At 39.9% G+C, this 22,899-nt stretch overlaps 1 protein-coding gene across 3 annotated transcripts in view; it reads right to left on the bottom strand.

The window, feature by feature from the left end:
* Nucleotides 1–11,883, bottom strand: part of LOC139368351 (ubiquitin conjugation factor E4 B-like) — a 96,603-nt gene extending 84,720 nt beyond the window's left edge. The window contains exons 1-3 of one of the 3 annotated variants that reach the window (XM_071107121.1): nt 11,599–11,883; nt 10,576–10,774; nt 6,750–6,879 (exon numbers count right to left, since the gene is read on the bottom strand). In XM_071107121.1, the coding sequence (XP_070963222.1) occupies nt 6,750–6,879; nt 10,576–10,774; nt 11,599–11,619 (350 nt within the window). In that variant the 5' untranslated portion in view covers nt 11,620–11,883. Of the gene's footprint in view, nt 1–437; nt 644–6,749; nt 6,880–10,575; nt 10,775–11,598 lie in introns of those variants that run through there. The other 2 variants (XM_071107120.1, XM_071107122.1) reach the window with 2 other exon arrangements.
* Nucleotides 11,884–22,899: the final 11,016 nt, after the last annotated feature.

Genomic DNA, 22,899 nt, shown 5'->3' with positions numbered 1-22,899 from the left:
AGAGGAATGACTTTTGCTTCCCTCCAGGCCTGAGGGTGCACACTTTCTAGTAGGCTTAAACTGAAGAAATGGCAAATAGGAGGGGCAATATCGTTCACCATTATCCTCAGTAATTTTCCATTCAGATTGTCAGGCCCCAGTGGCTTGTCATTGTTGATAAACAATAATAGTTTCAACTCTTCCACACTCACTTTACAAAATTCAAAAGTACAATGCTTGTCTTTCATAATTTGGTCAGATTAACAGTACCAGTCAAATTGACACACCTACTCTTTATATCCTACATTGTAGAATAATAGTGAAGACGTCACAACTATGAAATAACACATACAGAATCATGTAGTAGGCAAAAAAAAGTGTTACATCAAAATATATATTTTACATTTCTTCAAAGCAGCCACCCTTCGCCTTGACAGCTTTCGCTCAAGCAACTTCACCTGGAATGCTTTTCCAAATGTCTTGAAGGAGTTCCCACATATGCTGAGCACTTGTTGCCTGCTTTTACTTCAATCTACGGTCCAACTCATCTCATACCATCTCAATTGGGTTGAGGTCGAGTGATTGTGTATGTCAGGTCATCTGATGCAGCACTCCATCACTCTCCTTCTTGGTCAAATAGCCCTTACACAGGCTGGAAGTGTGTTGGGTCATTGTCCTGTTGAAAAACAAAACGATAGTGGGACTAAGTGCAAATCAGATGGGATGGCGTATCGCTGCGGAATGCTGTGGTAGCCATGCTGGTTAAGTGTGCCTTGAATTCTAAATAAATCAGAGACAGTGTCACCAGCAAAGCTCCCCCACACCATCACACCTCCTCCCCCATGATGGGAACCACACATGCAGAGATCATCCATTCACCTACTCTGCGTCTCAAAGACATGGCGGTTAGAATCAAAAATCTTACATTTAGACTCAGACCAAATGACAGATTTCTATCGGTTTAATGTCCATTGCTCCTCTTTCTTAGCCCAAGCAAGTCTCTAATTATTGGTGTCCTTTAGCAGTGGTTTCTTTGCAGCAATTTGACCATGAAGGCCTGATTCACCAGCCTCCTCTGAACAGTTGATGTTGAGATGTGTGTTACTGTAAAGCATTTATTTGGGCTGCGATTTCTGAGGCTGGTAACTCTAATGAACGTATACTCTGCAGCAGAGGTAACTCTGGGTCTTCCTTTCCTGTGGCAGTCCTCATGAGAGCCAGTTTCATCATAGCGCTTGATGGTTTTTGCGACTGCAATTGAAGAAACTTTCAAAGTTGTTGAAATGTTCCGTATTCATACTGACCTTCATGTCTTAAAGTAATGGACTGTCATTTCTCTTTGCTTATTTGAGCTGTTCTTGGTATTTAAAAAAACAAATAGGGCCATCTTCTGCATACAACCGCTACCTTTTCACAAAGTATTGGCTCAAATGCATTAAGGAAATAAATTGCACAAAATGTACTTTTAACAAGGCACACCTGTTAATTGAAATGCATTCCTCATGAAGCTGGTTGAAAGAATGCCAAGAGTGCGCAAAGCTGTTAAAGGCAAAGGGTGGCTACTTTAAAGAATCTCAAATATATCTTGATTTGATTAACACTTTTTTGGTTATTACATGATTCCAGGTGTGTTATTTCATAGTTGAGGTCTTCACTATTATTCTACAAATGTAGAAAATAGTAAAAATAAAGATGTCTGTCCAAAGTTGTGACTGCTACTGTACATGGATGTGTAGTGTCAGCATGTATTCCTGGCATGTCATTCCTTAATATATAATTAAGGTAGTTGGCAATATCAGTGGATTGTGTGATGAATGAGCCATCTGATTCAATGAATGGAGCAAAGTTTGCGTTTTTCCCCAAAATGTCATTTAAAAAGGTGATTTAAAGCTTGTTGCTATCATTCTTTAAAGGATTTATTTTTGTTTCATAGTATAGTCATTTTATTTATTTTAGACACATGATTTCTCAATTTGCAATACGTTTGCCAATGGGTTGTGCTGCAGGCTTTATTTGCCATATATTTTACTTCATTCCTCTCCACCATACAATTGTTAAATTCCTCATCAATCCAAGGGGTTTTACCACAGTCATTTTCTTAATGGGTACGTGGTTAGTCATTGGAATATACAATTTTAGAAATGTGTCAAGTGCAGCATCTGGTTGTTCCTCATTACACACCACAGACCAGTAAATATGTTTTACATGATCCACATAAGAATCACTACAAAACATGTCAGACATGCTTCTGAGTTATGTACCCAGTTTGTCCTGCAGATCCTCTGGCATTTTAACTATCCCAAAGCCTAGGACCAAGAAGCATGGAGAGGCAAGCCTTACTAAGCCCCCAGCCTCTGGAAAAGTCTGCCAGAGAACCTGAGGGGGGCAAACTGGACATATTTAAATGGAGATCTTAAAACACCTTTTTAGCTTTTGAAAAGCTTGTCTTTTCCCGAATGGCAGCCTTTATTCATTCAGTCATCCAGGGCTCGTCTAAGGTTGTTGTTTTGTTATTGGCATGCAAACGTCAAGTGCAGTCTGAATGCAAGAGTCGAACGTCTCCACCTTTGCGTCGATGCTCTCCACACCGCATAAGGCAGACCAGTCAGTACTGAAACTACATCATGCAAAGGCCTCCTTTCTGTTCTGGGTTACCAGACATCCTTTTTTTCCTCTGCACCTCGCTTCTCCCTCCTGATGTGATGTTTGGGGAGAACAGCAGACACTAGTGATCACTGGATCCAAGAGGAGCAAGTACAGTGAGGGTGTTGTAGAGATATTTGTAATGATCAGATCTAGGATGGAGTCCACTCTGGTCTCGTCTTTGACCACTTGTTTCATGTCTGGCAGGGAGTTTGTCAGCATCTTGATGGGCAAATTAAAGTCTCCACACAGGATGAGACCCATTTGGGGATAGGACATCCTGATCACATCAAGTGTTGATGAGATAATCCAGTGTTCTGCTATAGTGTTTTCTTACTTGCCCCTGGTTGATTGCAGAGTACTCCCACTACCAGAGCTGAAACTGAGCTGGGGAGTCATTTAGGACAGAGCTGAAGCCACACACTCAAATTCCTCTTTCTCTATGTCAGTTCTTCTCTCTGCCTGCATACTGTGGTTCACACCTCTTTCTCTAGGTCAGTTCTCTCTGCCTGCATACTGTGGTTCACACCTCTTTCTCTAGGTCAGTTCTTCTCTCTGCCTGCATACTGTGGTTCACACCTCTTTCTCTAGGTCAGTTCTCTGCCTGCATACTGTGGTTCACACTCCTTCTCTAGGTCAGTTCTTCTCTCTGCCTGCATACTGTGGTTCACACTCTTTCTCTAGGTCAGTTCTTCTCTCTGCCTGCATACTGTGGTTCACACCTCTTTCTCTAGGTCAGTTCTCTCTGCCTGCATACTGTGGTTCATTTTCTCTAGGTCAGTTCTTCTCTCTGCCTGCATACTGTGGTTCAGACTCTCTCTCTCGGTCAGTTCTCTCTGCCTGCATACTGTGGTTCACACTTTCTCTCGGTTAGTTCTTCTCTCTGCCTGCATACTGTGGTTCACACCTCTTTCTCTAGGTCAGTTCTCTCTGCCTGCATACTGTGGTTCATTTTCTCTAGGTCAGTTCTTCTCTCTGCCTGCATACTGTGGTTCAGACTCTCTCTCTCGGTCAGTTCTCTCTGCCTGCATACTGTGGTTCACTTTCTCTAGGTCAGTTCTTCTCTCTGCCTGCATACTGTGGGTTCACTGTGGTTCACACCTCTTTCTCTAGGTCAGTTCTCTCTGCCTGCATACTGTGGTTCACACCTCTTTCTCTAGGTCAGTTCTTCTCTCTGCCTGCATACTGTGGTTCACACCTCTTTCTCTAGGTCAGTTCTTCTCTCTGCCTGCATACTGTGGTTCACACCTCTCTCTCTAGGTCAGTTCTTCCCTCTGCCTGCATACTGTGGTTCACACTCCTTCTCTAGGTTAGTTCTTCTCTCTGCCTGCATACATACTGTGGTTCACACCTCTTTCTCTAGGTCAGTTCTTCTCTCTGCCTGCATACTGTGGTTCACACTCTTTCTCTAGGTCAGTTCTCTCTGCCTGCATACTGTGGTTCACACCTCTTTCTCTAGGTCAGTTCTTCTCTCTGCCTGCATACTGTGGTTCACACCTCTTTCTCTAGGTCAGTTCTCTGCCTGCATACTGTGGTTCACAACTCTTTCTCTATGTCAGTTCTTCTCTCTGCCTGCATACTGTGGTTCACACCTCTTTCTCTAGGTCAGTTCTTCTCTCTGCCTGCATACTGTGGTTCACACCTCTTTCTCTAGGTCAGTTCTTCTCTCTGCCTGCATACTGTGGTTCACTCTTTCTCTAGGTCAGTTCTTCTCTCTGCCTGCATACTGTGGTTCACTCCTTCTCTAGGTTAGTTCTTCTCTCTGCCTGCATACATACTGTGGTTCACACCTCCTTCTCTAGGTCAGTTCTTCTCTCTGCCTGCATACTGTGGTGCACACCTCTTTCTCTAGGTCAGTTCTTCTCTCTGCCTGCATAATGTGGTTCACACTCTTTCTCTAGGTCAGTTCTTCTCTCTGCCTGCATACTGTGGTTGACACCTCTTTCTCTAGGTCAGTTCTCTCTGCCTGCATACTGTGGTTCACTTTCTCTAGGTCAGTTCTTCTCTCTGCCTGCATACTGTGGTTCACATACATAGTCTCACGTGCTCCTCTCATCCCCTCTGGACCTGTCAATTCTGAACATCTGACTGTCTTGTATGAAAAGAGATTAATCTGGGATATTTTCGTGGGCCCAAGTTTCAGTGACGCATTTCTGGACGTATTTGTGACATCACATAATTCCGTTAGAACTCTGTATTCACGTGAGAGATTGTGTTTTTGATGTATTTTAGGTCTGTTACCTTCTATTGTCAGTATTTTCCTCTGTCTGCCCATACCAGCTGTAATCCCTCTCACCCGGCTTCTTGCCGCATTATCCCGAAGGTGCAGTACCAGTGAAGGTGCATGTTGTTTGTATATCCATAGAAAATGTGAGTATTGAGTATTCCACAACATTTGTACAATTCATTGGTATCAAAGCCATGAAGTACCGTAATTGCTGGACTATTAAGCGCACCTGAATATAAACCGCACCCACTGAATTATTAAAAAATATGTATTTTGTACATAAATAAGCCGCACATGTCTATAAGCCGCAGGTGCCTACCGGTACATTGAAACAAATGAACTTTACACTGCTTTTAAACGAAACACGGCTTGTAACAAAAATAAATAGGCTTTAACGAAACACGGCTTGTAACAAAAATTAAAACAGAAGCCTACCAAGAAAGTCATTGGTCACTATTTTCCTCCTCCTGTGCACTGAAACCGCTGAAGTCATCTCCTTCGTTGTCGGAGTTGAATAGCCTCAGAATTGCTTCATCCGATGTTGGATCGTTTTCATTGTCGCTCTCGTCACTTTCATCCGGAGGCAAATACCCCGCTGAGCTCATGCTGCCCCTTCAACACGCAGCAGTCCAGCCTTTCAAAAACCGTTGATGATAGTGGATTTTTTGACAATGCTCCACGCTATCAGGACCCACTGGCAGACTTGACCATAAGATGCTCTTCGCCTGCGACCCGTTTTAGTGAAGGATTTCTCCCCACTTGTCATCCAAGCCTCCCACTGAACAAGGAGCGCCACCTTCAATGCACGATTTACACTGATGTCGAGTGGCTGCAAATACTTTGGGCCATCTGCTTTTCTTCCCTCTGAAAGCTTTTGTTGTCTTTCTGCACTGAGTCAGTTCCTCACGCTGCTGTTTCCAACGTCTTATCATCGACTCATTAAGGCCAAGCTCCCATGCAGCAGCTCTATTTCCTTTTCCAACAGCCAGATTTATCGCCTTCAACTTGAAAGCTGCATCATATGCATTTCTCCGTGTCTTTGCCATGATGAGGGTGACAAAATTACTACCGTAATCAGAATGATGGGAAGTTTGAGGGCGTCGATTTACGTCAAATTATGTGACGGTGCTCAGTTTTTTGGCGGCATGAATCTTGTGAAAGCGGAAAAAATCAATAAATTAGCCGCGTCATTGTATAAACCGCAAGGTTCAAAGTGTGGGAATAAAGTAGCGGCTTATAGTCCGGAAATTACAGTATGCAGTGTGACTAAAAAAACATTTCAAACATGAGGTGGACATCGATCCCTCACACGCCAGCATCATACCACCCTGCATACCACTGCTGGTTTGCTTCTGAAGCTAAGCAGGGTTGGTCCTGGTCAGTCCCTGGATGGGAGACAAGATGCTGCTGGAAGTGGTGTTGGAGGGCCAGTAGGAGGCACTCTTTCCTCTGGTCTAAAAAAATATCCCAATGCCCCTACACTGCCCTGTGTAGGGTGCCGTCTTTCTGAAGGGACGTTAAACGGGTGTCCTGACTCTCTGAGGTCATTAAAGACCCATGGCACTTATCGTAAGAGTAGGGGTGTTAACCCCGGTGTCCTGGCTAAATTCCCAATCTGGACCTCAAACCGTCACGGTCACCTAATAATCCCCAGTTTACAATTGGCTCATTCCTCCCCCTCTCCCCTGTAACTATTCCCCAGGTCGTTGCTGCAAATGAGAATGTGTTCTCAGTCAACTTACCTGATAAATAAAATAAACTTTCTGTATGATTGGCAATAGCATGATATATTTTTGAGTCTACATTTCTTCCACATCCTACCTGATCCACTCAGAACTGAACGGCTTGGCAGTATAGGGGCTAAGGGTCGGTTTTGAAAAGATCGAACCGAGTTGCTCACCTCTTTTCACAGGAGGCAGTGTCGATGTCCATGCTCTGAGATCTGGACAGACTCTGGGTCTCCAGGCTGTTGGAGGGAGAGCTGGAGAGGGAGCTCACACCCTCGCTGCTCTGACTGCGGTACGCCACACCTGAGACAGGAACGACAAGGGGAAAAAAACAAATAAGCAAGGGATGAGATTATTTTTTTCAAATGGCACCCAATTCCCTGTATAATATAGGCCGTGGTCAAAAGTGGCACACTACAGTGCATTCAAAGCTCTTCACTTTTTCCAATTTGTTACAGTACAACCATGTTATAATTATTATTATTTATTTTTTTTATATATATATGTCATTGTGTGTTTATATATATATTAACACACAATGACAAAGCAAAAACAGGTTTAGAAATGTCAGCAAATTTATTAAATAAAAAAACTGACTTATTACATTTAGATAAGGATTCAGACCCTTCAGTCAGTCCTTTGTTGAAGCACCTTTGGCAGCGATTACAGCCTCGACTCTTTTTGGGTATGACCCTACAACCTTGGCACACCTGTATTTGGGGAGTTTCTCCCATTATTCTCTGCAGATCTCTCTCAAGCTCGGTCCGGTTAGATGGGGAGTGTCGCTTCACGGCTATATTGAGGTCTCTCCAGAGATGTTAGATCGGGTTCAAGTCTGGGGCCTGGCTGGGCGACTCAAGGACATTCAGAGACTTGTCCTTAAGCCACTCCAGCATTGTCTTGGCAGTGTGCTTAAGGTCGTTGTCCTGTTGAAAGGTGAACTTTTGCCCCAGTCAGAGGTCCTGAGCGTAGTGGAGCAGGTCTTCATCAAGGATATCGCTGTACTTTCTGCTGTTCACCTTTCCCTCGATCCTGACTAGTCTCCCAGTTGCTGCCGCTGAAAAAAATCTCCACAGCAAAATGCTGCCACCACCATGCTTCACCGTAGGGATGGAGCCAGGTTTCTTCCAGATGTGATGTTTGCATTCAGGCCAAAGAGTTCAATCTTGGTTTCATCAGACAAGAGAGTCTTGTCATGGTCTGAGAATCATTTAGGTGCCTTTTGTCAAACTCCAAGCTGGCTGTCATGTGCCTTTTACTGGGGAGTGGCTTCTGTCTGGCTACTCTACCATAAAGGCCTGATTGGTGGAGTGCTGCAGAGAGGGTTGTCCTTCTGGAAGGTTCTCCCATCTCCACAGACGAATTCTGGAGCACAGTCAGAGTGGCCATCGGGTTCTTGGTCACCTCCCTGATCAAAGACAGCTATTAGGAAGAGTCTTGGTGGTTCGAAACTTCTTCCATTTAAGAATGGAGGCCACGGTGTCTCTGAGCTCTACGGACAAGTCCTTCGACCTCATGGCTTGGTTTTTGCTCTAAAAGCACTGTCAAGTGTGGGATCTTATATAAACAGGTGTGTGCCTTTCCAAATCATGTCCAATCAATTTAATTTACCACAGGTGAACTCCAAATCAAGTTGTAGAAACATCTCAAGGATGATCAATGGAAACAGGATGTACCCGAGCTCCCAGCTAGATATTGTATAACTAGTAAGTTAACTGTCAAAAATGTGCTAAATGCTGTGCAGTTGTGCATTTGGGTTGCTCATTTAGAAACTAGTTAGCTATCTAGCTAAGTGGTTAGCTTCTTCCAAACCAAGTTTTGCTTGGTAACAGCAGAGAATCCCCTCCTGGATTTAGAGCCTTGATGTCTAATATTTGCTTTATGTAAACAGCAAACTGAGTAGCATTTTTTGTGATACTAGTATAAGTATGAGCTGGGATGTCTGTCCTGCAAATACTTTCGGTCAGATTCTATAAAATGTTTGCAATGCACTCATTAGCATTCTCTATGGGATTTGACATGTACTTGTTAGCATTACTAACCTTTAGATTACAATAGCACCCCTTGTGTTCAGTGCCGGTATTACTGAATATCCCAGCATGGCACGAGGTCGGTATGAAGGTATGACAATCTGGATACCGCCCAAGCCTAGCCTACAGTCAAGTTAACAGGTTGTTAGCTAGCTAAGTAACATGACTGAACAACGTTTGTTATCAAACCAATAATTAGCAAACCGGGATTATTATTATTTATTTTATTTTTTAAGTAATTAGTAATGTTTATGTTTAAGCTGTTTTTGCTGTAAAGCTGCAAGCCTTTGCTCCATTTCCCCCCCCCCCCCCCTTGTCTACTCAGACTGGTTATAACAGGCGATGGATACAATGTATCAACTTTGCTCGCTCTGCTCCAATGTAACAAATATAACAATAGAAGGCTCATCAGGGTCTGCATACCTGCCGCCAGTATGCCGCCAGCTGGTTGATTACAGCTGCCACATGTGATATGCGCATGAAATTGAAGTGGATATTATTGGACCGGCACATTCAAGAGACTCATGGCTGTTGCTTCAATTCAACTGAATTTATAAACAAAACTGACTAGGGCAGTTTGGTAGGGCAGAAAACAAAAACAAAATGGATAGTATCATATGAAACGGTACAACGGTGTTCTAAAATGTTGGTATTAAAAGTATCATAATGTTTTGGTACCGTGATATTACTGTGGTGCCGGTATAACGTGCAACACTAGTGGAAAGTACACATTTGTAAATAAGCATGTTCACTCAATACAACACGGCTAAGAAGTGAAGTATTTTGTCCTAAGTGGTGCTTTTTACTAGCCAGTGACGTCTGTGAACTTGACCTATTCTCCTAATTATGGCTGACAACAAAAACACAGGCATTCTCTGCATGTAGAAGGCTGAGGCTGAAACATCCATACAGGGCAAATAAAGGGATTTTATTGAAGTTTAGCCTCATGTGTGCTGTCCATTTAATTCACTATTTAGCAAACACCAATGCGATTATACCAAGAAATAGCAGTCTGACAAAACTTGCTTGGCTTCCAACGTAGGAGACTGTGTGAAAGCTAGCTAAATAATGCACTATAAAAATTCAGCCAAAAGTGTAGTCGTCTTTAAAAGGGATAGCGCTGTCCTGGCAATTAAGCCCTTTTTTCTACTTCCCCAGAGTCAGATGAACTCATGAATAACATCTTCATGTCTCTGTGTGCAGTTTGAAGCAACTTGTGTGCAATGACTTAGTCCATGGGAACAGCTAGATAGTTAGACAGTTAGACAGCTAGATAGTTAGCAATGGCTCATGAAACAACCTTCAACTTCCTTCAAGCTACACGCAGAGACAAACAAATGGTATCCATGGGTGCATGACAAGTGTTTCTGGGGTTATCCCTAAGATCTGGTAAACGGCACAAGTCCTCCCTCTACACAAAGGCGGCGATCCTTCCGGCTTGAATAACTACTGTCCAATTTACAAGCAATCTTGCCTTGCCAAAATGTTTCGAAATGTAGAAATTTAACTCATACAATTCTAACCGCTTCAGCAGCTACACTTGTCTTGGATGTGCTACATTGTTTAGACCATAAAGAACATTGTGCTGCCTTATTTATTGACCTGTTGAAGGAGTTTGATACAGTTGGTATTGTCTGAAATGGGCCTAGATCAGGCATCTTGCAATTGGTTCAAGAACTAACGGACAGCTTCCTCAATATTATGAAAGGTATGCCGCTGGGGTCGATTTTAGCCCGAGGACATACGCATTTGCACATTAAAAGGTGACCAAATTGAGCAATATTGAGGGATGTAATAGTCTGTTTTGAGTCATCTTTTGTATTTATTGTATTGATGTTGAATTGTGTGTTCCTGTTCACTTCTAAATAAAAGTTAAATAATATAAAAAAATATTGGACTTTGGGTAAGTAGAAAAAGGGAATAATTGCCAAAATCTCACACTATCCCTTTAAACATTATCTGCTCATACCTGAGGCGCCCATAGGAGGGATGACACCCTGGACATTGAGTCCCAGTGCGTGTGAGGCAGCTGGTGGAAAGGGCTGGGGTGTGGCCCCTGAGGTCCCAGGAAGGGGCCCAGGGGGGGTCTCTCTCTGTGGGGACGTCAGGGGAGTGCTGGGCTGGGATGTTTGTCCTCCTGCCAGTCTTGCCAGTCTCCTCCTGCGGATCTGCAATGAACAGAAGAAAGTTAGACTGAATCATCATTAACTATCTACCGGTATAACAGACCAAATACGAGACACGCAGGGCTTTTTTTAGAAACCATAATGATTAAATCAGTGTGATACATATTTAGTATACATAAAACATGTTGACTAAATCATGGTTAACGTTACAGTATTAATACTAACGAATAGCTAGCTGGTTAGGCAATTGTAATATTGACGTTTTTAGATCGTACATAACTATCTAGCCAGCTAGATTGAATTGAATACGGTTTATGCTAACTTATCTTCACTAACGTTACCATTACAGCAAACAAGAACGTATAGCTAACTGGCTATAACACCGGCAAGCAGGTGAAACGGTCATATAAATCTAGCCACCACTGATATTGACGATAACATTTATTTTGGTATTGTTGGTCTACAATATCTGTTGGAAGAATAAAATGGCATCTAGCTAGTTACAGAACTAGTTAGATACCTAATCGGCACGCAGCTAAACTGGCTTGCACATGGTGGCCTTCTGTGTTAGTTAATATGTTTTCTAGCTAGATTGGGTGGGCTAACTAGCTAAATATTCATTATTACGATGGTATGTCCCATTAATATACGTCTAGGTATCCAAACCCGTATTGTTGTTGTTAGCTAACAATTACATCTGCGGCTCCTTAATGCGTAACGTTACAGACTCAGCTAGTTAGCTAACGTTAGGTTTGAAAAGATAATATGGACTTGCACAGATAATCCCGACCACAAGCAGTAACTTTAGTTGACACATATTGGATAAAACGAATTGTAGTTTTACCAACATTTAGACGTTACCTTACCTCGTCGGCACTCAACTCCATCGTTGTTCCTTTACTTTCAGCTAGCTTTAGCTTACCTATTGTGCCAGCCAACTAGCTAGCTTTCCGTTTAATATACACAAATGTGCATAGTCTAACAAATAGCAATTTGTATTGATTGTCATAAATTTAAAGGGGAAAGACAGAGTTTCCTACAAAATGTGTGTTATCTATTCAAATTCTACGGAGAATGACACAAACATAAAAGTATTATTAATCAAAACACGAAGGTGGCCATTTTTTATCAGGTGTCACGTGACTGGGGACAGAGAGGAACAAAGCAAGAGGGTGTACTCCGCCCAAAAGCTGTACACTAAAATAAGACCACGAAGTGAGGAATCAATGAGTTTTTTTACTTCACATTTTCTACGTGAGGCACTGAGGCTTATTTGACCGAATATAAGTTTCGTAATGTTTAGGTTGTTATGAATGCACTGATATAAGTGGACGCACGTGGCATTTCGGAAACATTAAAAAACGACTTTGTATCGGAGTTGTTCACCTGTTCTTCACTGTGAGAATCTGCCCGCTCATTGGCAAGAACGGTCCCACCTGATCTCGCCTACTCCCGCTTGCCTTCTATCTTTGAGGACGTTTTTTTATGGTTAGAGTGGTTACCCGAATATCTTGTCAATATAATAAATAATCTTTGGTCACACTGAATAATCACTGTTACACTGAATTGTGAAAACTGTAATTATGGGGGTTGAATTATATTTTGCAAATTGTATTTGGTCGACTTGGTAGCCTAGAGGTTAGAGAGGCGGGTCAGTGTTCCGGGTCGCCGGTTCAAATGCCTAAGGCGCTTCAGTTCTCCCCTACAATTGCTCCATGTGCGCCCTTGCTTCAACCTCTCTGTAAGGCCTATGCATTTATTTTCGGGGGGATGGGACAAAGCACAACACAAGTTTCCATTTGTGTACGTTGGAAAATAAAGCAATCTTCCTCTAATCTTGAAATCATGCCCTGCTACATATTCTAAATTACGTTAATTGGATAGAAGAGTGAACTGAAAATTACAACAAAATATGTATTATTGCTCCCATTTAGCAAAACAACTTTTCTTTCTTTCTTTTTAGAGGACACCAACAGACCACTTCGACTTCAACAACATCCTGAGTAAAGGATACAGATTTTTTTTTCTATTTGACTGTGATATGTTGTTGTTGTTTATCTAACTTAGTTGAATGCACTGACTGTAAGTCACTCTCGATAAGAGCGTCTGCTGAATGAACAAAATGTAAATGTTGAAAAATACACACTTGCCAAGCATGCTGGGTATTATGCTAATGAGCTCTGCCCCAAACAAGTACACACTTGGTGGGTGCGGACCAGATACAAACGAATCATAGGTGTGAACATCACAGTACAGTATGGCACAGTTTAGTACAGTAGAGCACAGTATAACATAGAAGAGTACAATACAGTACAATATGGTACGGTATGGTACAGGACAGGACAGTAGAGTTTTATTCAGTAGAGTACAGTAAGTACATTCCAGTACAGTATGGTACAGTACAGTACATAGCCTTTAATTCATTAAAGTAGAGTACAGTAAAGTACAGTACAGTAGTGTACAGTAAAGTATAGTTTAATTCAGTAGAGTACGGTATAGTATGGTACAGTAGAGTTTAATTCAGTAGAGTACAGTACAATAGAGTACAGTACAATAGAGTAAAGTAGGGTACAATACAGTACACTTTACTGTACTCTAGTGTGCTCTACTGTATTGTACTGGTACTCTACTGTACTATACTCTACTTTTCTTTTACTGTACTGTAATGTACTCTGATGTGCTCTACTGTAGTATACTGTGCTGTACTGTGCTGTCCAAACTTGTGAAACATAGATGTCAATGACCAAATCCGGTCTGGACCCAATCTGAAACAACTATAGATGTCTATGTCTGGGCTAAATCAAAGCCGATTCAATTATAGACATCTTTGCATTGTCTAAATCAAGTCCGGTCCGGACCAAATCTGAACGTCTATGATTGTGCCAAATATAGGCTGGTCCGGACCCGATGTCTCTGGACGTCTATGATTAGTTCAGATCTGGTCCGGACCAAAGAAAGACGTCCCAAAGACTTCGCCTGACGTAAAAAAATGCTTAGTGGGGTGTGATTTATGGAGAGTCAAAACTAATTGGCACTGATCAATTTTCACGTTTGTATTTTATTTTTCGTAATGTAAAAAATCATACTCCATATTATATAGACGATTTGTTGGAACTGATTTTTAATTCACAAGTTAGAACTGATTTTTGCAGCAAGACAAATGACTTCGGGCAAATCAAATCCAGTTGTGTATACGTTAGATCCACACAATGCCTCGTGGCAACCCCATGTTGCCTCATGGCAAGACACAGGACAGAGGACAAAAAAGAACACAATAGGATTTAGAGGAGTCCAAGTGTACCGGTAACACTGCAGCAGTCCACTTCAGCTATTGACTGATATCTGCTGAGATTTCCTAAACCTGTAAAATGCGGAATTTAATTTACTCAAACATCCAAATTATTTACAATTATTAATTCAGGTGAGAATTCTCATCTTAATGTCAACCAAGCTCTGCAGTGTTTGTCTCTTCACAGTATTTACTGTACACAATTTGATAACAGTAATCCAATGGTACCTTCTAATGGAAGTAAAATATATCGTTTTTCATTTGGAAAATTGTATTTATTTAACCAATACCCTTATGTTTATGAGCACACATAACAAAACAATACATGTAACTAGGCAAGTCAGTTAAGAACAAATTCTTATTTACAATGACGGCCTACCCCGGGCCAAACCCTCCTCTAACCCGGACGACGCTGGGCCAATTGTGCACCGCCCTATGGGACTCCCAATCACGGCCGGTTGTGATACAGCCTGGGATCAAACCAGGGTCTGTAGTGATGCCTCTAGCACTTCATTTCAGTGCCTTAGACCACTGCGCCACTCGAGAACCTTCACTGGAAAATAAAGAGTCAAGTCATATTATCCCAGACAACTAACAGCTCTTGGACCTGGATTTATTTACCCATGCTTAGGGTTCAGAGTGGCAGTAAACACAATTGGTGTACATCATGGAGCATCTTATCTTCTTCTCAAGAGAAACAAATCTCAGGGCTCTATTCAATCCACATCACGGAAGTTCAGCTTTACAGGGTGATTTACATTTAAAGGCAATTTTCCCATTTCAGGTGAGAGCGCATACCCGCTAAACGTTGCATACTTCGGCTTAATCAGGAATTACCTTTACATTTCTAGCGCAGAACCTGTAACAGTTTAGCTTTACAGATTTAATAGAGCCCTTACTATTTAGTATTTTATTAGGATCCCCATTAGCTACTGCTAAAGCAGCTTGAAGTGCATCCTTCACACATTAGTTTGAAAACTTGGCCTTCACAGAATAACACCTGAGAAAAAAGATACATAAGAATAACAAAACTACTCTTAGTAGATCAAATAGAAAACATGGAGAAGTAGTCTTTACAGCACAGGGAAATGTAAATAATGAAAGACTGGGCTAATGTCCAAAGAAGGTCTTTGCCTCCAACTAATGGGGAAAATGAAATGCACACTGATTACCATATGTCATTTATCCTCCTCTATCCAGTGTGTCCAACCACGATTCTTCTTCTCCACAATCTGATGTGAAGGAAAAAATTATGTATTTACCTGTTTTGTTTAATAGTAATAGTTAACAATTAATATGCTTCATTAACAATAGTAAAGACGTTTCTTTAGTGCCAATGCTGTGCTCCTGAGAAAGGATTGTTCATCTCTTCCACGTTCACTCCCTGCAGCTGGTCTAGCCGTGTAGAAATAGGGTTGGAAATAAGGTTAATAGAAATAACGTTAATAGAAATGAGGTTAATAGAAATAAGGTTAATAGAAATAAGGTTAATAGAAATTGGGTTAGAAATAAGGTTAATAGAAATAAGGTTAATAGAAATAAGGTTAATAGAAATAAGGTTAGAAATAAGGTTGATAGAAATAAGGTTAATAGAAATAAGGTTAGAAATAAGGTTAATAGAAATAGGGTTGGAAATAAGGTTAATAGAAATAAGGTTAATAGAAATAAGGTTAATAGAAATAAGGTTAATATAAATTGGGTTGGAAATAAGGTTAATAGAAATAAGGTTAATATAAATAATGTTAGAAATAAGGTTAATAGAAATAATGTTAGAAATACGGTTAATAGAAATAAGGTTAATAGAAATAAGGTTAATAGAAATAATGTTAGAAATACGGTTAATAGAAATAAGGTTAGAAATAAGGTTAATAGAAATAAGGTTAATAGAAATAAGGTTAGAAATAAGGTTAATATAAATAAGGTTAGAAAAAGGTTAGAAATAAGGTTAAAATAAATAAGGTTAGAAATAAGGTTAATAGAATCAAGGTTAATGGAAATAAGGTTAGAAATAAGGTTTAGAAATAAGGTTAATGGAAATAAGGTTAGAAATAAGGTTAATAGAAATAAGGTTAGAAATAAGGTTAATAGAAATAAGGTTCAGGAAATAAGGTTAGAAATAAGGTTAAGAAAAAACGTTAATAGAAATAAGGTTAATAGAAATAAGGTTAATAGAAATAATGTTAGAAATAAGGTTAATAGAAATAACGTTAATAGAAATAAGGTTAGAAATACGGTTAGAGATAAAGTTAATAGAAATAAGGTTAATAGAAATAAGGTTAATAGAAATAATGTTAGAAATACGGTTAATAGAAATAAGGTTAGAAATAAGGTTAATAGAAATAAGGTTAATAGAAATAAGGTTAGAAATAAGGTTAATATAAATAAGGTTAGAAAAAGGTTAGAAATAAGGTTAAAATAAATAAGGTTAGAAATAAGGTTAATAGAATCAATAGAAATAATGTTAATATAAATAAGGTTAATAGAAATAGGTTAATGGAAATAAGGTTAATAGAAATAAGGTTAATAGAAATAAGGTTATGAAATAAGGTTAATAGATAATAAGGTTAATAGAAATAAGGTTACGGTTAGAAATAAGGTTAATAGAAATGAGGTTAATAGAAATAAGGTTAATAGAAATAAGGTTAGAAATAAGGTTAATAGAAATAAGGTTAGAAATAAGGTTAATAGAAATAAGGTTAATAGAAATAAGGTAAATAGAAATAAGGTTAGAAATAAGGTTAATAGAAATAAGGTTAATAGAAATAAGGTTAGAAATAAGGTTCAGGAAATAAGGTTAGAAATAAGGTTAATAGAAAAAACGTTAATAGAAATAAGGTTAATAGAAACAAGGTTAGAAATAAGGTTAATGTAAATAAGGTCAATAGAAATAATGTTAATATAAATAAGGTTAATAGAAATACGGTTAGAAATAAGGTTAATAGAAAAAGGTTAATATAAATAAGGTTAATAGAAATAAGGTTAGAAATAAGGTTAATAGAAATTGGGTTGGAAATAAGGTTAATAGAAATAAGGTTAATAGAAATAATGTTAGAAATAAGGTTAATAGAAATAACGTTAATAGAAATAAGGTTAATAGAAATACGGTTAGAGATAAAGTTAATAGAAATAAGGTTAATAGAAATAAGGTTAATAGAAATAAGGTTAATAGAAATAAGGTTAATAGAAATAATGTTAGAAATACGGTTAATAGAAATAAGGTTAGAAAAAGGTTAGAAATAAGGTTAATATAAATAAGGTTAGAAATAAGGTTAATAGAAATAAGGTTAATGGCAATAAGGTTAGAAATAAGGTTAATAGAAATAAGGTTAGAAAAAGGTTAGAAATAAGGTTAATATAAATAAGGTTAGAAATAAGGTTAATAGAAATAAGGTTAATGGAAATAAGGTTAGAAATAAGGTTAATAGAAATAAGGTTAGAAATAAGGTTAATAGAAATAAGGTTAGAAATAAGGTTCAGGAAATAAGGTTAGAAATAAGGTTAATAGAAAACACGTTAATAGAAACAAGGTTAGAAATAAGGTTAATGTAAATAAGGTCAATAGAAATAATGTTAATATAAATAAGGTTAATAGAAATACGGTTAGAAATAAGGTTAATAGAAATAAGGTTAATAGAAATAAGGTTAATAGAAATAAGGTTAGAAATAAGGTTAATAGAAATAAGGTATGAAATAAGGTTAATAGAAATAAGGTTAATAGAAATAACGTTAATAGAAATAAGGTTATCAGAAATACGGTTAGAAATAAGGTTAATAGAAATGAGGTTAATAGAAATAAGGTTAATAGAAATAAGGTTAATAGAAATAAGGTTAGAAATAAGGTTAATAGAAATAAGGTTAATAGAAATAAGGTAAATAGAAATAAGGTTAGAAATAAGGTTAATAGAAATAAGGTTAATATAAATAAGGTTAGAAATAAGGTTAATAGAAATAAGGTTAGAAATAAGGTTAATAGAAAAAAGGTTCATAGAAATAAGGTTAATAGAAATAAAGTTAGAAATAAGGTTCAGGAAATAAGGTTAGAAATAAGGTTAATAAAAATAAGGTATGAAATAAGGTTAATAGAAATAAGGTTAATATAAATAACGTTAATAGAAATAAGGTTAATAGAAATACGGTTAGAAATAAGGTTAATAGAAATAAGGTTAATAGAAATAAGGTTAGAAATAAGGTTAATAGAAATAAGGTTAGAAAGAAGGTTAATAGAAAAAAGGTTAATAGAAATAAGGTTAGAAATAAGGTTAATAGAAATAAAGTTAGAAATAAGGTTCAGGAAATAAGGTTAGAAATAAGGTTAATAAAAATAAGGTATGAAATAAGGTTAATAGAAATAAGGTTAATAGAAATAAAATTAATAGAAATAAGGTTAATAGAAATACGGTTAGAAATAAGGTTAATAGAAATAGGGTTGGAAATAAGGTTAATAGAAATAAGGTTAATAGAAATTGGGTTGGAAATAAGGTTAATAGAAATAAGGTTAATAGAAATAACGTTAGAAATAAGGTTAATAGAAATACGGTTAATAGAAATAAGGTTAGAAATAAGGTTAATAGAAATAAGGTTAATAGAAATAAGGTTAATAGAAATAAGGTTAGAAATAAGGTTAATATAAATAAGGTTAGAAATAAGCAACACTTCCCCATAAGAATTTCTGTCTCTTCCATAGATGTTATATCCTTGTATTGCTACTGCTGTATCATCAAATTAATTATCTAAGTGAGTCTCAGAAATGGCTAATATATGAACGTTATCTGATGTTAGAAATTTATTGATTTCATTCACTTGGCACATCTAAAGCCTTTTCTTTTGGGGTGTTGCTATAGGCCACCAAGTGCTAACAGTCAGTATCTAAATAATATGTGTAAAATGCTTAATAGTGTATGTGATGCAAAGAGATTAGTCTACTTTCTTGGAGACCTGAATATATACTAGTTTTCATTAAACTGTCCACTCAAAAAGGAAGCTAGGTTATTAATCAACCTACCACGCTGTTTACAAACACTACAAGAACAAGATCATCCACATGTATTGATCACATTTTTACTAATACTGCAGAACTTTGTTCTAAAGCTGTATCCGTACCCATTGGATGCAGTGATCACAATATAGTGGCTATATCCAGGAAATACAAAGTTCCAACAGCTGGACCTAAAATAGCGTATCAGAGAATATACAAAAGATTTTGCTGTGACTCTTATGTGGATCATGTAAAAAATATTTGTTGGTCTGATGTGATTAATAAGGAGCATCCAGACACTGCACTTGGTGAATTTATGAAATTGCTTCTTCAAATTATTGATAAACATGCACCTGTTAAGAAACTGGCTGTTAGAACTGTTAAGGCCCCATAGATTGATGAGGAATTTAAAAACTGTATGGTTGAAAGAGTTGGGGCAAAAGGAGTGGCTAATAAGTCTGGCTGCACATCAGACCGGCTGTCTTACTGAAAATTTTGAAATAATGTGACTAAACTCAACAAAAAGAAGAAGAAATTGTAAATTGCAGTTGAAGTCGGAAGTTTAGATACATCTTAGCCAAATACATTTAAACTCAGTTTTTCACAATTCCTGACATTTAATCCAATAAAAAAAATCCTGTCTTCAGTCAGTTAGGATCACCACCTTATTTTAAGATAAAGAAATGTCAGAATAATAGTAGAGAGAATGATTTATTTCAGCTTTTATCTCTTTCATCACTCAATTAGTATTTGGTAGTATTGCCTTTAAATTGTTTATCTTGGGTCAAACGTTTCGGGTAGCCTTCCACAAGCTTCCCACAATAAGTTGGTTGAATTTTGGCCCAGTCCTCCTGACAGAGCTAGTGTAACTGAGTCAGGTTTGTAGACCTCTTTGCTCGCACACGCTTTTTTAGTTCTGCCCACACATTTTCTATAGGATTGAGGCCAAGGCTTTGTGATGGCTACTCCAATACCTTGACTTTGTTGTCCTTAAGCCATTTTGCCACAAATGTGGAAGTATGCTGAGCGTCATTGTCCATTTGGAAGACCCATTTTCGACCAAGCTTTAACTTCCTGACTGATGTCTTGAGATGTTGCTTCAATGTATCCACATAATTGTCCTTATGATGCCATCTATTTTGTGAAGTGCACCAGTCCCTCCTGCAGCAAAGCACCCCCACAGCATGATGCTGCCACCCCCGTGCTTCACGTTTGGGATGGTGTTCTTCGGCTTGCAAGCCTCCCCCTTTTTCCTCCAAACATAACGATGGTCATTATGGCCAAACAATTATATTTTTGTTTCATCAGACCAGAATACATTTCTCCAAAAAGTACGATCTTTGTCCCCATGTGTGGTTGCAAACCATAGTCTGGCTTTTTTATGGAGGTTTTGGAGAAGTGGCTTCTTCCTTGCTGAGTTGCCTTTCAGGTTATGTCGATATAGGACTCGTTTTACTGTGGATATACATAATTTTGTACCTGTTTCCTCCAGCATCTTCACAAGGTCCTTTGCTGTTGTTCTGGGATTGATTTGCACTTTTTGCACCAAAGTACGTTAATCTCTAGGAGACACAACGCATCTCCTTCCTGAGCGGTATGACGACTGCGTGGCCCATGGTGTTTATACTTGTGTACTATTGTTTGAACAGATGAATGTGGTACCTTCAGGCATTTGGAAATTGCTCGCAAGGATGAACCAGACTTGTGGAGGTCGACAATTTTTTTCTGAGGTCTTGGCTGATTTCGTTTGATTTTCCAATGATGTCAAGCAAAGAGCCACTGAGTTTGAAGGTATGCCTTGAAATACATCCACAGGTACCCCTCCAATTGACTCAAATTATGTCAATTAGCCTATCAGAAGCTTCTAAAGCCATGACATCTTTTTCTGGAATTTTCCAAGCTGTTTAAAGGCCCAGTCAACTTAGTGTATGTAAACTTCTGACCCACTGGAATTCTGATACAGTGACTTTTAAGTGAAATAATCTATTTGTAAACAATTGTTGGAAAAATTACTTGTGTCATTGTCACACCCTGACCATAGAGAGCTGTTTATTCTCTGTTGGTTGGGGCGTGATAGTGACTAGGGTGGGTCATCTAGGTGATTAATGGTTTATGTTGGCCTGGTATGGTTCCCAATCAGAGACAGCTGTTTATCGTTGCGGCTTGGTCTACCCTTTATGACGATCATGACATTAGATCCCACCAACAACGGACCAAGCAGCGGGCCTGGTAGATAATGGCATCCTGGTCTGTGGAGGAGATTAGGGATAGAACATCCTGGACTTGGGACGACATAATAGCAGGAGAGAAGAGGTGGAGGCAGCGAAGGAGGGACAGTGACGAAGTCAGGGAGGTAAGCCACAGAAACTCCAATAATTGTTTTTTGGGGGGGGCCACTTGGAGCAGTCGGCAGTGCCAAGAAGTGAACCAGAGCCAGTCTGGGAGAAGAAGGAGAATTTGGAGGAGAGAGAAATGGGAGAGTTGTTGAGTTGGTGGAGGATGCACAGATTTGGAATAAAGGAACGTGTTGTCAGTTTGTTGCCACCTGAGTCAGCTCCCTGTACTCATCCTGAGAAGTTTGTTAAAGTTCCGGAACAATTGATGCCGGCTATACACACTTGGTCTCCAGTGCACCTTCACAACCCACTGCGTCCTGTGCCAACTGTGCTTTCCCAGTCAGGTGTTTCCTGTTCCTGCTCCTCGCACTCTCCCTCAAGTGCGTGTCCCCAGTCAGGTCCGTCCTGTTCCTGCTCCTCGCACTCGCCCTGAGGTGCGTGTCACCAGCCCGGTGCCACCTGTACCGGTCCCGCATCAGGCCTCCAGTGCGCCTCCACAGTCCAGTACGTCCTGTGCCTCCTCCCCTCACTTGCCCTGAGGTGCGTGTCATCAGCCCGGTGCCACCTGTACTGGTCCCACGCATCAGGCCTCCAGTGCGCCTCCACAGTCCAGAGCTTCCGGCGACAGTTCCCAGTCCAGAGCTTCCGGCGACAGTTCCCAGTCCACAGCTTCCGGTGACACTTCCCAGTCCACAGCTACCGGCGAGTTCCCAGTTCAGAGCTTCCGGCGACAGTTCAGTCCGGAATCTCCAATGATGTTTCACAGTCCGGAACCTCCAACGACAGTCCACAGTCCGGAACCTCCTGACATGGTCTACAGTCCGGAACCTCCAACGTCGGTCTACAGTCTGGAACCTCCTGAGACGGTCTACAGTCCGGAACGTCCTGATACGGTATACAGTCCGGAATTTCCTGAGACGGTATACAGTCCGGAACCTCCTGAGACGGTCTACAGTCCGGAACCTCCTGAGACGGTATACAGTCCGGAACCTCCTGAGATGGTCTACAGTCCGGAACCTCCTGAGACGGTATACAGTCTGGAACCTCCTGAGACGGTATATAGTCCGGAACCTCCTGAGACGGTGGGTGGTCCGGCACCTCCAGCGACGGTCTGCAGTCCAGAGCCTTCAGCAGGGGTTCTCAGTCCAGAGTCTCCTGCAACGATCTACGGTCCGGTTCCTCCGGCGGCGACACAAGGTCCGTTTCCTCTTGCGACAATCCCCGCACCAGAGCCGCCATGGAGGAAGACGTTATATCTGTGAGCGGAGTGGGTACTTCGCCCCCCCCCCCCCCCCCCAAAGGTGCGGACTCCGACCGCAAAACCTGACTCAATAGGGGAAGGTCCGGGTGGGCATCTATCATCGGGGGTGGCTCAGGTGAGGGGCGAAGTACCCACTCCGCTCGCAGATATAACGTCTTCCTCCATGGCGGCTCTGGTGCGGGGATCGTCGCAAGAGGAACCGGACCTTGTGTCGCCGCCACAGATGTTGAGCGTTTGTAAATTCATCAGTTATTCTGCGCTCTGGCACTCAGATGAGAGTGCTCTGAAATCAGAGTAGATGGTCAG

This window comes from Oncorhynchus clarkii, chromosome 16 (genome assembly GCF_045791955.1).
Source record: "Oncorhynchus clarkii lewisi isolate Uvic-CL-2024 chromosome 16, UVic_Ocla_1.0, whole genome shotgun sequence".
NCBI lineage: Eukaryota > Metazoa > Chordata > Actinopteri > Salmoniformes > Salmonidae > Oncorhynchus > Oncorhynchus clarkii.
The sequence above is the reverse complement of the archived record's forward strand: the minus strand, read 5'-3'. Positions and strand labels throughout refer to the sequence as shown.